Below are 16447 nucleotides of genomic sequence, written 5' to 3' on the forward strand. Positions count from 1 at the left end.
CATCGTCCCTTCAAGCTGTCTTGATTCATTTTCCTGAATTCCAGCATTTAAGTGAAAAACTGCATTCATTGTTTTTTTTATAACCAACATAATTGATTTTCTAGTATTATATTATTATTATAATTAAGTTATAGATTAATAGACACATAAGCCCCATCTTTTAACCTTATATTTCAATGACACTCTTTCCTCTTTGGCCTCATGGGAGTATGAGGACAACATCCAATCGGTTTCTCAGACCCAATGATTGACAGATCGAGGGCCCGGGCCACGGCGTAATAAACTAGAAAGTCCAGATGACAGTGAGCAATGTGCTGTTGAATACTGGGAACAAGTTCATAATTCATACATGCGTATTCCCTTGGCACACGTGTGGGAGAGCGGGCACGCACACCCGCACACACTTTCTCATTTCCCTTCCACTTCACTTTCCCACTTCAGATACAGTTTAATGAATAAATCCATATACGATAGGCGTTTTGAAAATCCAGGGCTCGGTGCAATGAAAAGTGCAAAATCAGCAAGGTTCTTGAAAAAAGGAAAAATAATAATGTCGAGCATCACGAGGACCTGTAGCCCTTTGGTTGATATACCCTTAATGAAAAGAAGTAAATGCGCACTGATATATTTTTGTTGACGGGGCTGGGGGCAGGGGTAGGTTCACTGCTCCCAAGAATGCAGATAAATGAGAAACACTTTATTGTGAATGTGCAGTTAATTTCCCCTCACAATAGTCCATCCTTTTCCCCATTATTATTGAATACATCTCACGGTATAGTACGTTTTCCGCTTTAGTGGTTGTCATGTTTGCTTAGCCGGCACCTTTCGTCCCATCATTCAATTTGCCACTTTGAGTGTTTTCTTGCAAACTGCACAGAAGTCACGCTCATGCTGTGTGGTGTTTTTTGTGTGTGTGCACATGCACTTCTGCGTGAGCGCATACCGTAATCATCTGTTTCGGAGGTCATAGATCAAGGGGAGCAGGTGTGTGTGCACGTGTGTGAGACTCTGTGTGTATCTTGTCTTTCAAGGGTAGCAGGTGTGTGTGTGTCTTGTCTTTCAAGGGGAGCAGGTGTATACGTCCATGCGTGTGTGTGTAAGCTTGTGTGTCTGTGCATGTTGGGGAGCAGGTGTGTCTGTGTGGTGTGCTCAGTCGGCCAGATAATGGGCACATATGGACGGAGGGAGAGAGAGGCAAATGAGAGGTGCACACACACACACGCACACACACACACACACATGGTTTTTAGCTAACAAAATGTATGCAGAACTGATACAGGAGACCTGAATTTACCGTGTGTGTGGTGAGTGGTGAGTGTATGAAATATAAATTGGGTAAAAATAGTATTAGGCCTACAACTAGTATTTTTGTTCACAATGGTAATGAGGGTTAGCATGATGGGATGTCATACACGCCCTGAAAATCACTGAAACGGTGGCAATCACATTTTTCATGCCAAAAAACGAAACGACAGTCGACCTCCATTACGCTGTTTTATGTTTAATGTTTGAGTCTAAATCCGAGTTTGAACATGTCTGTAAAAGGCAGTGAGGAAGCAGCGGCCTGGCAATGGATTAGCCGCTCTTTTTAGTCACAGAGATGGTTGGGGGCAGGAGTGAGGGAATAATTGTCAGCAATTTGAAAATGACAGAGAAGGAAGTGTCGTGAGAAAGAGTGAGAAGCAGCGAAGCAAGTGAGATAGAGAAAAATGAAGAGATGAGAGGGGGGGGGGGGGGCAGATTGATGGAGGAAAGGAGGAAGGGTGCGCGGCTGAAAATGAACCTGTCGGCCGCTGGAGAGCCAGTGGAGGGAGTGACAGCTTTATGGATTAGGGAGAAGGGAGCGAGGAGAACTGGGAGGGGAGAAGAGGAAGAGAGGTGCTGTTACAGGAGTAGGAGGCGGGGGGGCTGTTAATGTGGAGAAAAGAGGAGCTGGAAAGGAGGGGTGGAGGAGAGATGGATGGAGTATTTGGCAATGATGAGGAGAAGGAAGAAGGGAGATAAAGAAGATGAGGAATGAGCAGGGAGGGAGATGAAAAGGAGGTAGAATAGCAAAAGCTGGTCATCTTTCAAAAGGCTTGACAATTCAGCTGGGATAGAGTGTGTATGTGTGTGTGTTTGTGTGTGTGGGATCATACAGGTAAAACACCACTGGTCCGGCTCGATGTTGCGGACTAGTGTGTGTGTCCCTCAATAATTAGTGTCTGATCAGGTGTCACCATCAGTTAAATGACTGATAAATATTATCAATCTCATCATTGTCCACTCAAACAAATCCCGACTGAGTGAGCGGAGGGGAAGGAAGAGCAGCTGGAGGGACGGAGTGAGAGAGGAATGAATAAAAACAGAAGAAGGGGACTCTGAGGAGACGACGTGAGAGGCAAATTTACAGTGGGATGATTGGATTGGTCCCGATCTTTGTCATCTCGTTGAGCCAATTAAAGGAGAGGTGCGAGTTAAGACTCAGGAGGTCTGGTTGAGGGTCTTCTTCTTCCACTGATGTAGTTTTTGCTGCAATAACACTGCATTTTTTGTGTGTTGTGATCAGTTTGTAGAATAGCGTTGGTGTGTGTGTCTAGCAATGACATGTCATGGCAGAGTGCTCAGAGTTGCGGTGATAAGATCTCTCTCCAGCCTTTATCATTAAGTCGATAACGGCTCGACTGACTAAGGTTTGTATCACAGCTCATTACAGTCTGCAGCTCAGTTCACACTGGAGCTCGGCTCAGTTAGGTTCAATTCGAGTTCAGCGAGGGGGAATGCTGACTGTCTTTACAGTATCAACGGATGTTTGAAGTCTCATAAAACACCCTGTGCTTCATCCTGTGCTATTTTGAATGTTCATAAATATTGTCCAGTTAAATGAGGACAAAAACAAAGTCATAGGCTGTGTCTCAATTCAGGAGCTGCATCCTTTGGAGGCTGCACTTCATGACCGATTGCGTCAAGAGGATGACCCGTTTTCAAAGGCTCCTTCAAATGCGACCGACAAATACATCCGTCCATCCCTGATAAACAAAGACACAACAATTTTCAAAAAGGTTATGGCGCCGGTTATTTCAGTTTGGAATTCCTAGTCTACGTGGCCCACGAAGGAGGCGCTCTTTGTGGGCCGCGTCCTCCGAAAGAATTCAGCCCCTGAATCGAGACATAGCTGCTTTGGGCCTAATGAACAGAGACTTCAACTCTCTGCTCACCTTCACTGTCCCTGGGGAGGAAAAGTCAATCAAGAAAACTTTGTGTTAGGCTAAATTCAGATCAGTTATCATATCAAATCTATAATAAAAGCAGTCTTCTCTAAATATCCCATTGATCAGAGACTTGATGTCAAAGTGAATCTGGTTCATGTTTCTATTTCTGGCAAGCTTCACTGCTGCAGTGGACTTTTACAGGTCTGTCAAAAAATAGCAACCAGGCAGCTTTGACTGATCCTAGAGTAGTGACTGAACCAAGGAAAATCTGAGCAGACTGTACAACTCCACTTCTCAGATTCTCATAGGAGCACCTTCAAAATTCTACTCTTTGTCCATATTCAGTCCCAAGTCACTTGATATCAGATCCTCTGACCCAGTTCGAACCCTCCACACCTCTTAGGCCAGCTGCTTCTTACAGTCTAGTTGTATCTACAGTTGAATATCAACATGGTGAAGCTGTCAAAATGTAGAACCGGAAAATCATCCTGCTTACTTTTACCAATAGTCTGTCTTCATTTTATTGTTTTTCCTTTGTGCTTTGTAAGCGTCCATTATCTTTTCAAACATTTGAACTCTATGAAGCACTCCTCGCTGTGTGAAATGCAGTAGGCTCTATCAATAACTTTGCCTTGCCTTCTACCAACATTAGCCCAGCAGGTATATGCTTTTATCTTAATGTGTGTTTTTCACTGGGTGTAGCTTGAACATGTATAATCCATGGTTTTATTTTATTATTACATGTACATCTCATGTATATAACGATGTATATTGTATTTATTTTGTGTTGAGTACCACGTATGGTACTTTAAAGACCATGTTCACCCACATACATGTTTTGTGGCTCATTACAGTCAGCAGACATGGGGCCACATGTACTAATTAGAAAGGAAAAGGTGTAATTTGTCCAAACAGCAAATTTAGCGGAGTAGTTTTTCAATCACCTTTGCAGATTGATCCAAAAAAGGGTCTAATTATCCAAAAGTCTTTAAACCAACTGTGTGAAGGGCCCTTAGTAAGAGCCCCTTTTTCATGGAAGACATTTAGTCACAGAAACACCGATATAAATAAAGCGAATGGCGGGCTGAAATTAATGCAGCCATTTGTGCATGCTGGCCTACTAGGACGCTTGAATAGAACAGAGCTGTTGTTGATTTTATCAGTGACACCTGAGCTTTTACGAAATGGCGAGTTAAGATGTCGTCTGTGAAAAAGGCCTGTCAACGATCTGGACATAACACATTAGAGGAAGAATTGGGCAAAATGAACTATTTGATTGTACTCTTTGTACAGTTATTGACTAGTGACGTAAAGTTATTTACACCAGTGCTTTAAGAACAATGATGTACTGAATTTCTATTAAGCCGAGAAATTTAATGTTGAGCCAAAAACCCGATTGGAGCAGAGCTGGAACCCTTAATTGTATATTAATACTGGATGATGCATTGACTGTAATACTAAGAGTGAATAAGTGTTTCCACTCATAAAGTCACATGATGGACGAAGGCATTATTGGATGAAGTCTTGTCATTATTGGTTAAGCACCATAACCCTCAAATTGGTTCCATCTTCCCTCTCTTCCTCTATTTTCTCTCCCTTCTCTTCCAGTTTCCTCCTCTCCTCTTCTCCTTGCCTGTTTTTGTTTTGTCCCTTTTTCATCCTCCCTGTTTCTCTCTCCATCTTCTCATCATCCCTTTCCCTCATCCTTTGTCTTCCTCCCTCTGTCCAGTCTTCCTCATCCTCTCGCCTTTTTCCTCTATCCCTTCCTCTTCTCCCTCTCCCCTTCAATCAAAATCATATTTCCACGGGCTGCTGTTTTTTTCTTTTTCTCTGCCCCAGCAGTATAGAGAGCTGCTAATGGAATTACAGTCAGTCACCGCAGTCAATCATATGATACACACACACACACGCACAAACACACACTTACTCGCACAACAAAAACATGCATATGCATGAAACGGGACAGACACACAGAGATGCTCGGTCAGACAGACAGATTAGTGAGCTCAGTATTATTAAACTTTTGCTCTCCTCTAATCCTCACACTCTCACTCATGAAGTGTGCACATACACACACACACACACACACACACACACACACACACACACACACACACACAGCTGCAAACACACACTCTCAGTGGGGTACACCCTGCGAGAGGGCCAGGCAGTAATAGATAAACCGATCAAGCCGCGGTACAATATGCTGAGAGTGATTACGTGTGTGTTGTGTAAGAGTGTGTTTGTGAGTGATAGTGAGTGATGATGATGATGATGTGCAACAGCAGGAACAGGAGGCAGATATTAACTCGCACAGGAGAAAAAATATTTACATTGTATTAAAAAGTTGCGTGTTTGTGTGTTTTTAAAATCTGCGTTGACATTTTTGTGTTTAAATGCCACAGAAAGCCTCTAGAACCACAGAACAGATAAATCTACTGACTCAGTTTGCTGTGTGCTGCTGGTGTGAGCAGCAGGTTCCTGCAGCAGCTGCACAGGTGGCCACAAAAAGCCAGGTCATGACATACCTTCAAGTGAATTCCTGTTATTATGACCAATGCATTAGTACTTTTTTCCCAAAACAAGCAGTGAAACCGTTTACATTTTAATCTGCAGCAGTACTACGTGTGCTTGTACTGCAGATACGTGTCTTAGTTGTCTTCTTAAATGGTAAGAAGGGAGGCAGGTGCAAGCAGTTAGCGTCTTGTGAGCTAATGCTAAGCTGAACTAACAGAGGAAGAATACGCCTTCTGGTAATCATGCTTATGCTCTGTCTACTCGCCCTGTCAGCTGACATTCAATTTGTTTTGTTTATTCACTTTTTTCTTCATTTATGTAGCTGTATGTGTTCCCATGGCTAAGCTAGCCACTAACTGCTACAAACAATGCAAGCTAGTGGCTAACTTATAGAAACAATGCAAGCTAGCTGCTAACTTATAGAAACAACGCAAGCTAGCTGCTAACTTATAGAAACAACGCAAGCTAGCTGCTAACTTATAGAAACAACGCAAGCTAGCTGCTAACTTTAGAAACAATGCAAGCTAGCTGCTAACTTTAGAAACAATGCAAGCTAGCTGCTAACTTATAGAAACAATTAAAGATAGCTGCTAACTACTTGGTACCATGCTAGGCCGGCTACAGGTAATCTTCCAGTCTTCTTGCCTGAGAGCTGTGAAAAAGAATATATTTTGTGTGATACCATTTAATTATTATAGATATAGAGTTAACTTTCAATTAGTAAGCAAAACAATGAGATTTGCTCTATGTCCACAAGTTGCTAAATTAAAATCATACACATGAACGCATCCGCAATTAATTCATTACATTTTGTTAATAATACTAATACTTTGACAATCTAACTGTTACTTTCAATGGAGCATTTTAAAAAGAGGATTAAAACCTATTGCTCCACTTATTGTAATGCACATTGATGCAAGCCTAAAATTTTAATTCAGCTAATTACGTAGTGCAGCTTGTTAAGTAAAACACATTCTAATTGAGTCATGAATCAGTGAGAAGTAACTTGTCAAACTCTCCTAAATGGGTGTTTGGAAGGTTTCAAAGTACATAGTAGATGTATTTATTAGAGTGTACACATTCACAGAGTTTGTTGTGTACTTTATATAAGCTGTAACACAAGTTTGCCCTTGAACAACTGGGCTTTACAAGCAAACATGTCAAGAAAATGTACTGCTTCTTAGCTACGTTGTTTCAGAGTATGTGTTATCTGGTGCAGGGTGAGAGCATTTGTGGAATCCTTGTTCAGATGTCAGAGGCAGAGACGGGCTGAGGGGTTATTATAGCTGTCTTTAATCTGGCTAAGCATACAGTATGGATAATCCGCTCTCACTTCTTTTTCACTTTCACATAGTCTCATTTCTACAACTCCTATGTAATCTCAAAGAGCTTATTGTAATTCTGTCCTTCAATTCTTTCTCGTATTCTTCTGTCAATCCACTGCGTGCATTTGCTGTCTGCAGTGTTTTCTCAGACCGGAACACAGACTGCGTTTCACCATACAGAGTGCACATTCAGTTAGGAAATCAATGAGTTAAAAGTATAAAGTTTTATAAAAATGTCTAGTTTTATGTTATAAAATGTTTGCAATAAAATAATATACAGTAAGTAAATAGAAAAATGGACAAATGCAAATATGCAAAAAGTAAAGCGTGTTAGTCCCACTGGGTAAAATGCAAGATATGAAAATGTGCAAAGTAGATTTACAGTAATTTAGAAGTAAATTCCCCTTAGTGTACAAATGTGATGAAAAATCTATCATGGGAAAATGAACAGCAGTTTAACTGAATATTGATAAAGATCAGGAAAAAAGGAGGAATTATAAGATGCTTCTATGATGTCGAAAGTACGGAAGAACTTTTGACAGCATGATTTCTTGCCCCTGGTTTGTGTTTGTGGCTCTAAAAGTTCTAACATGTTGGTCAAAGGAAATTGTGTCTTGTGCGTGTTGACAAAAAGTAAATATAGACAACAAAACCAACACAATATGCTGAGGAGCCTACAGGGTACAGTTAGCTCTGTTGTTTCTGCTTGACAGATGGGGAGTATATTAGTCATCAGTCGATTCTACAGGGAGAGACTTTAGTGTCTGAAAAACATGCAGGGGTCACTAACTGATGTGTCAACAACTCAACAATTCTGTTGAAGCCTCTGAAGTTAACCACAGCCAGATTATAGCAAACTGAAACACTGTAGAAACACGTGTGTTGTATTAAATCAACATGTGAATCACTTACTCTCTACAGGAAGTGAAGAGCAGTTAACATTTGTGATTGTCTAATTTGTTTCTTCTCCTTCTCCTCCTCCTCCTCATCCCTCTCCTCCAGGCTCCGACTACTCTCCCCCTCCCCCCCTGCCTCGGCCACCTCCCCCCGGCCTGACAAATGAGCACAGCGGCGGTGGCAGCCATGGTGAACACGGTGGTGGAGGGGGCACGGTCAATCACGGGGTGGGCGTGGTGGGCCTGGCTCCGGAGCACATGGCCACTCCGGGGGCGGCCCTGAGCTGGCAGGCGGCCATCGACGCTGCACGGCAGGCAAAGGCGATAGGCAACGCCGTGTCAGTTGGAGGGGCGGGGCTCGGGTCGGGAGGCGGCGGGCCCATCTCCACGGCTAGCTCCACGCAACGGAAGAGACAACACTATAGCTCCAAGCCCAAGAAACAGACAACGACGACAGCCACAAGGCCGCCACGGGCCCTACTCTGTCTAACGCTCAAGAACCCCATCCGCAGGGCCTGCATCAGCATCGTAGAGTGGAAGTATCCTTTTCTAAACATGTGTGCCGGTTTGTTTTTCACTGTTTGCAAGGAGGAATAACATGCACTTATTTTGAAGACACTACAGTGTTTTCAAAGGCTTACCGATGACATTCCAGAACCAATCGTCTCAAGCTGGTAGTTTTCTGAGCTACTTGTCTTTCTCTGGGGGCCCTCATGTAGAAAGATTGATCCAAATCAGGCAGAGAAAGTCAGTTCCCTTTAAACTTCTAAATTTTTGGTGCAGGTGGGAATGGGGTAAATAGACAGAAACATCATAAGAGATATGAAATTGTAATGTTCTTTAATGCTGCAATTTGTTATTACAATATTAAAAGCATACGGTATGCTGTTCGGTCCACATAAGCCCCGATTAATTTGCAGGTTAGTTCTATTGGAGGTTAAATGTTTTATTTTTTTCATTTTAAAGATGAATGTGAAGATTCAATTAATTTCATTTAGAGAGTAGTTTTCCTCCTGAAAAAGATAACCGACTTGATGTAAGAACATTGTGCAAATCTCACCTAGAAACTGTTATAATGAATGCGAACATGCTTCTTATTATGTCAAACCATAAACCTTAGAAAAGCTCTATCAAATGTGATGGGAATATATGAATGGATGCTGGGCACAGGTAGAGAGAAATCATGTCAATTTGTTGATATTATTATTAATTTCCGTTCTCTTCTGAGTGTCACGTAATATGATTCTCCGCTTACTTGTTTTAATCCTTTCTCTCCACCCTCCCTTTCTTTTTATCCACTCTCTCCTTCATCTGACATTCTATTTTTCTGTTTTCTCAAAGGAGTATAAAACAAATTCAAATTTCCATCCCTCCCTTACATCTGTCCCCTATAGCATATCTCTCTCCCCTAGCTCTTCCTAACTGTATTCATCCTCTCTCCCCCAGGTCCATCTGTTCCCCAACACTCCTTCATTCCCACCATCCTCCACCTCAGAGTCTCTCCCTCTGTCCACCCAAATCCCTTTATTCCTGCTGTTCCCACATGCCCTTCCACTGTACCCTTCCTCTCCTCTGGAGTTTTCTCCCCTCTTTTAAGCTGCCAAACATAATGACTTGGTTCTCCCTCACGGTGAGATAGAGGGAGAAAGGCAGAGGGACAGAAATGGCCAGTGTCACAGTGAAAGTGATCTATAATAGGACAGGGCCCACATGAGCTCACCAAGAGCATATTCACACATCATCCTGAGGGGAGGAGAGGAAGAGGAGGGGTCGGGAAATTAGAAGGGCAGGGATGTGGGCAGGACATGGATGTTGACAGGAGAGATGATGAAGCAGGGAAGCTGAGGAGGGAGGGATGGAGGGACTGAGCGGATTGAGGGGAGGATGGGGAAGGTAAACAAAAAATGACAGAGCAGGGGGAGGGCAAATAATGAGTATGGGAGGGGAGGGGGGGAGGTGGAGGATGTAGGGTAATCACGAGGGACGAGAGGACAGAAGCAGAAGGCAGAGACTATGAATTTGAAGAGGTGCACGTGCTTGTGTGTGATTGCATTAGGTAATTATCAAATACATAAGCTGCAGTAGTATTCAACTACACTTTTCACAATAATGTTAAATATCGAGTTCTAACACTGACATGCTTTTTTTAAAACAACTCTAAATTTCCCATGGGAACCGCCCAGTATTTATAGATGTTTGGTTCCACACCATTGGGTACAGAGCTGTTCACCTTGCACCCGAACTGTCCAGTTGTGCTGATGCTAAAAAAACTGAAAGAAATTTAGCACGCATAAACCCTCAGGGTCATTGGAAAATCGCACCAAAATGACTGATGAGCACTCACAACATTACCCACAATTCCCAAAATTATTTATTTAAATAGCTTCGGTGGGTATAATGGAATATAGAGGGAGAGAGAGGTAGGGGAATGAAATGAGCAGAAGAAAGAAGAGGGAAATTAAATGGGCTCTTAAGAAAAGGAGGAAAGGGTAAACAGGAGAAAAAATGAGCACAACAGAAGCGAAATAACAATAGATTTTGTCGTCCACCCATCAAACTGTCAGTCACGCTGCCTGCTTCACAATCCAACCATTCTACTTTGGGATGTCCTTCATAACTGTAGTCTTTGTCTGCTTAAACATAGCATCTATTTGAAGGTTGGTCTGTGTATGACTTTTTAAACTGTCAGCATTCATTCTGAGTGTGCGGTTATGCATACATGTGTTGTTTGTATTCTACAGGCTTTAAATGTGTGTGTGTCCGCTGTGAGTGTGTGTGTCCTGTATTCTGGGAGTACCTCTGTCTCCAGAGATAGCAGATCTGAAATCTTCCTCCTCTGTTACCAAGACAACAGCTGCTGCTCTCAACAGGTCGATGGGGCCTGTCTGAGCTCAGACATTCACATGAAACACACACTTAAATTAGATAACACACGTACTTACATGCAGATGAAAAAGGGAGATGAAAACACAAACAGACACACACACCTGTGGCTGCACACGCACAGCAGCCCTCTCACATGCTGCGTAATTATAGCATTCAAGCTTTACCTGCACACTGGCAAGGTCAGAGCAGGTGCAGGCATATACATCTAAATCCCACTAAGTACTGTAACTTCTAAAAGGTCCCATTGAGCGCATTTACACACACAGGCACACGCTGTGATTCCTGGCTAACTGCTTATATATTGTATCAGGTCATGAGAGGTTACACTATTCGAATGCACTTTCATTTCAATCAGGGAACCAGATGAATACTGTCAGCATGACACGGCTCACTTTTGGATTAATAGTAGTCTGATATATATTTTACATGATATCAGTATATCCCAGGTTTCTTATTTGGCTATGTGCAGATAGAAGATAATCTATTTCATTGTGAACTTCATGAGCCCACTGCTGAATGCAGATCATTTCAGAAAACATCCTCCTGGTATTCATGTGGACGTAAGCATATGTGCACTGCTTAGGTAGCTTGTCAAATGCTGAATGTATATGCCAAACCACATGTGGCTGACAGCAGTACCCTGTTGAATAGTGCATCACGAGAGCTGCGTAGCCTGCTGAGTTAATGTCCCAATTTTAGTGCCTGTTCTAATCCTGCTTGTCTGGAACTGGCTGTTCTGTTTTGGCCTGTGCTAAGGCTGGTTGCGGCTTTCTTTCTGAAACTGTAAAAGTCACCTGCAGTGATTGAGCCGCGACGAGTAAAGAGCCGTCTGCAGAACTCTGCAGAACAGCTGCTACACAAAGAGCTGTTCACCTGCTCATTCAGAGCTCAGTGAGGCTCGACTCAGTACACAGAACCCCCGACCTGGAGAATCAGTTATCGTTGCTGTTATCATGAGCGCACTGTTATTGTGATTGGCAACGTGTGTTCAAATTGAAACAAATTCAACACTTTCTTGGACCCTTAACAATACACATGTCAAGTGGGAAGCTGATAAGATGAATGGCTCCTGAGATATGTTTTTCTTTACAGATAGACTGACAGAGATTTATGAATAAGTAGATATTATTACTTCTACCCTTACCCTTATAATAAGTATTTCTGAAGGATATTATTAATAGATTTAATATTTGGTTTGATTATTTGTTCAGCCTCTCCAAATTTTCCTCCCAAGTGCTGTTTTACTCTCGGCAGCATTGCAGGGAGGAGATTTATTAACATGTTGATGGAAGCAGACCTCAAGGGTTTCTTAAATTATGGGTCAGGAACCCAGAATGAGTCACAGAGCTGTTTTTCTGTGGGTGCCCGCATGTCTAGAGTGTGTTTTAATGAGCCCCCTGTACAAGGGTGAGTGATTAACTTGATGCATTTTGGTCCCATGGCTGAATGAGCTGAATGATCTTTTGGCCGTTGATGTCCAAGGGTCAATCCTTAATCCAAACATAAACAAAGTATTAGCCCCACTGTAAGAAAACGAAGGAATCTATTTCCTCCTTCTCGCTCTTTTTCCCTCTGCAGGTCAGTTTGTAAACTAGTAATTGACGCTCTTAAAAGGATAGTAGGTCTGTTTCTCTCAAGGCCACACAGCAGGATTGCTACTGTGATTATAGTTGGTACATGACTGTTAACATTTTTTAGTTCACTTCTTATTTAAACTGCAATTTGGTTATTGCAGATTTGTCAGGACAGATCCTTAATTCTTTGGCTATTTGAACCCATTTACAAGGTTAATAGAATTGTATTGGCTTGAGGATTTTAACAACAAAACGCTTCAGAGATTTTAAATGTAAATGAGTATGAGGTACCTGGAGGCTACTTAGAAGTTCATATTGAATTCTCTCTGATTTTCAGTAAGTTACCAGGATCGAACTGATAAAAGCGCCAAGGGTAAATACATTTTTTAAGAAAAAAGATAATTTTATCAATTTCGACAAGCTAGCTGAAAATGTCCTGTTTTAGGCAGCCATTAGTTTTTAAAACCTCTGACAAATTTTCCATCTACAGTGGTTGTTTATGTCTGTTATTTAGCAGCTTTACACAAAAACTTTATTGACGTATTATTACAATATTTTTTGAAAGAGTTTGGAATGAAGAGTCAGGGAAGAACCCAACCCTCCATTGGTTCTCCCCCTGCCAAAAGTGCCACCTGAGTTGGATAGAAAGGCCACGAAAGTTGGATAGAATGCTTCAATCTTGAAAAGCCTGCGTTCACAGTGTGATGCAGTGTTTTTGCTCATGGCCTGTCTTCTTGATTTGAGGTTCTGACAGCACAACTCATCAGTACGTTGCTGTTTATGTTTTACTGCAAGGCCTGGAGTCTAGACTTATGTGACATGCAGCCAAGGGGGAGTGGGAAATGAAATAAGGACTGAAGGAAGGAAGGAAGGAAGGTATTGAAGAAGATAGCAGAGGGAGAGCATAAGGAGGTGGAGGGAGGTGACAGCAGTGGCAGTTTCTAATTGTGTTGATGAAAACCAGACCTCCTCTATCTCTCCTTCACATTCTCTCCCTCCCTCTCTCTCACTCTGTATCGCTACCTCTCTCTCCCTCTCTCTCTGAGGCCAAAAATAATGAGGTCACTCCCCTCTCAAGGACCGTTCCAAATAAAAACCCTCTGTGTCTCTCTCCACTCTTCTCATTCCATCTCGCTCTCACTCTTTCTCTGTCCGCATCCCGTCTTCCACGCGACAAGCCTGCTCCTCGCTGCACCCATATTAGGACATGTGCTGTCTCTGTCTCTAGCCCCCCGCACGCACAAAGAGGTCCCTACCCTAAGTGATCCAATATGTCTTTTAGTTAACGAAAAGGCAAACTCGACAGCTTTGATCTCTCTCATTGTGTATACTTCTTGTGCACTTTGCTACATGTGTGTGTATATACACCTCTCTTATGTAAGGATGTATTAGCTTGTTTAAAAATACCTCTTTGTTAAGAGGTATTTTACTTTTTTCTCTTCACTGAGAGTTTGTGTTATGTTTTGCTCTGCAGTTCTTATAATGTCAGCAATTTTGATTTAATCTGAGGACTCTGTCAAACGTCCCTGTTAGTTTTTTATCATATTTATCCTTTTTCCCTTGACTTAAGTTCTGGGCATTTTCGTCTTATCTTGGTCAAAGAAAACCAAAGTTTAAAAACTGAAAACTGATGACAGTTTAGTCTTTTTCAGTAAATTTAATGTAGCACATAAGATTTTATCTAAGCCTTATCTGATGAAAAACACAGGCTGATTGAAGTTGAATGATAGTGGTATGGTACTCAGAGTCCTCACTTTGCTCCATGTTGTGGTGTGTCTGGTGTCATCCTGACATGCACAGCAAACGCAACTGCTGTGGTAAAATAAACACAAAATACTATATACTATTCTATTAATACAACTAATACTTTGCCTCCTACTTTTTGTTGGCGAAAACAAAGGGACATTTTGGTAAAGTTTGTATTTTGCCACACATCAAGTAGGTGTTTGCATGAGCTTTCTCCAGGTACTTCAGCTTCCCCCCATAGTCCAAAGACATGTAGTTAGGGGTTAGGTTAATTGAAGTCTCCATAGTAGTAAATGTGAGTGTGAATAGTCGTTTGTCTCTGTATGTTGGTCCAAGAACTGATGCAGAATCAAGCACAGAGAGAGAACATCAAATAATCATCTAACCTCAAAAATCTCCAAAAGTGAGTGATGATGATGATGTTGTCAAACGTTACTTAAAAAAAAGGAAATCAAAGCTAAGGTGCAAACCTAAGATAAGACTTTACTCTGTTCTAGTGTGTATATTCCTTCACTCTCCTCTCAGACCATTTGAGATCATCATCCTGATGACCATTTTCGCCAACTGTGTGGCCTTAGCCGTCTACATCCCCTTCCCTGAGGATGACTCGAACGCCACCAACTCCAACCTGGTAAGTAATCTACAATATTTAAAATACTTTACAGTTGAATATGCTGATGTGGTTTGATTAACTTCTTGGCTCATTCTCCAAACCTATTTCTTTTGCTGCTCTGATCTTTCTTTTATTTGTTGGTCTGACACCTGAGTTTCCTTTGTTGTCATATTATCTTGACTGACATCTTATTAGGTGTGTAAGTGGTTATTTGGTAATAAGCGTTCCAGATCAGCAAGTCATTTGCACATTTTCAACATTTTTGCTACCATGTCCTTAACAGGCAGGAGCAGGAGATGTTGTTTGAGGCTGTGTCTCAAGGTGAAAAACAAGAAGGGTGGAATAAAAAGATTGAAGGATGGAGGGTTTCACTTATTTTGAGTGAGTTTATTTAATCAAAGTTATGGCATCATTCTCTTGCGGGCAAGTAGAAGAAAATAGCTGTTGTGATTGCGAAATCACGAGTTCTTCTGGTGGACTGTCTTGACTTGTTTTGCGGTTGCCAGAATGTCATCGAGTCTAATAGACTAAATGTACTCTAATTTAATTTAAAGTGAAAAAGTAAAGCAGAAATATTTGACTAAACAAAGACATCTGTTGTGTGCAGACCGACGGCTTTTTGCCAAAATTCTTCTCTAACTACCTCAACCTGGACTGTGTAAGTCAGTTTGGTGCTGTTTGTATAGAAATCAATATGAATACATATATCTGTAGCACACGTGTTTGTATATATGTTTGTGTGTGTGTGTGTGTGTGTGTGTGTGTGTGTGTGTGTGTGTGTGTGTGTGTGTGTGTGTGTGTGTGTGTGTGTGTGTGTGTGTGTGTGTGTGTGTGTGTGTGTGTGTGTGTGTGTGTGTGTGTGTGTGTGTGTGTGTGTTTGTCTGTCAGCCTGCAGATGTATGCCAGTGTATTAGTGTGAGACGGACACTAATCCCTCACAGGCCATCTGTCTCTGTCTCTCTTTCTAAGAATGATTTACTGACTCCTCAGAGCTCATGCTGAGGGTGTCATATTGTGCATTGTATATATCAACATGTCCATGCCCTAATTGCTGATCTAGAGTATTGAATTAGTTCTAGTGAGAATTTATGTTACTTAATCTGGATGAGGTGTGTCTTTTTTAATCTTGGTTTCTCCGAAATTTGCTCTCGGTCTATTGTACATCTGTGAGCAGATAAATCTTTGCATTTGTTTTACTGTATGAATTCTCTTTAAATGATATCGTATCAGAGCTGGTATATGATTCAGAGCTAAATGAGTGAATATGACTGATGGAGGACAGCTGTTTGCATCTTCTCAAACTGTGTTCTTCACCCACTCTCTATCATAATTCTGCTGGAGACATACAGTACATACAGCCATTATATTACTTTTAACGGGTACCAGATCCAACATCTTTCAGTGTCTCTCAACACTAAGAGGAGAATTTTAATGCTACTGTTTTTGCTATCTTGAAACAGTATACAGCATGAAGCATGTACACAAGCTCATGTATGCACGCACACATACACACACACTCTTGCATGAAAATTGTGGCCTTGTAATTGTACCTTTTTTCTGCTCTACTATTCTTGAAGTGTTACTTTTGGACCCCAGTGACCCTAGCCCTGCCTTGTTTGTGAAAACTTTGAAGACAGACACACACCCACAAACCTACATACCACCACCACAGCTGTGGCCAATCAATTAACTTTCTGAC

General features: G+C 41.7%; 1 protein-coding gene across 1 annotated transcript in view; it reads left to right on the plus strand.

Annotated features, from left to right (window-relative positions):
* Positions 1 to 16447, plus strand: part of cacna1c (calcium channel, voltage-dependent, L type, alpha 1C subunit) — a 173946-nt gene that overhangs the window by 48017 nt on the left and 109482 nt on the right. Inside the window, 2 exon segments of the mRNA XM_053414596.1 lie at positions 8036 to 8468; positions 14661 to 14766. Coding sequence (XP_053270571.1) covers positions 8036 to 8468; positions 14661 to 14766 — 539 coding nt within the window.

This window comes from Pleuronectes platessa, chromosome 22 (genome assembly GCF_947347685.1).
Source record: "Pleuronectes platessa chromosome 22, fPlePla1.1, whole genome shotgun sequence".
Lineage (NCBI taxonomy): Eukaryota > Metazoa > Chordata > Actinopteri > Pleuronectiformes > Pleuronectidae > Pleuronectes > Pleuronectes platessa.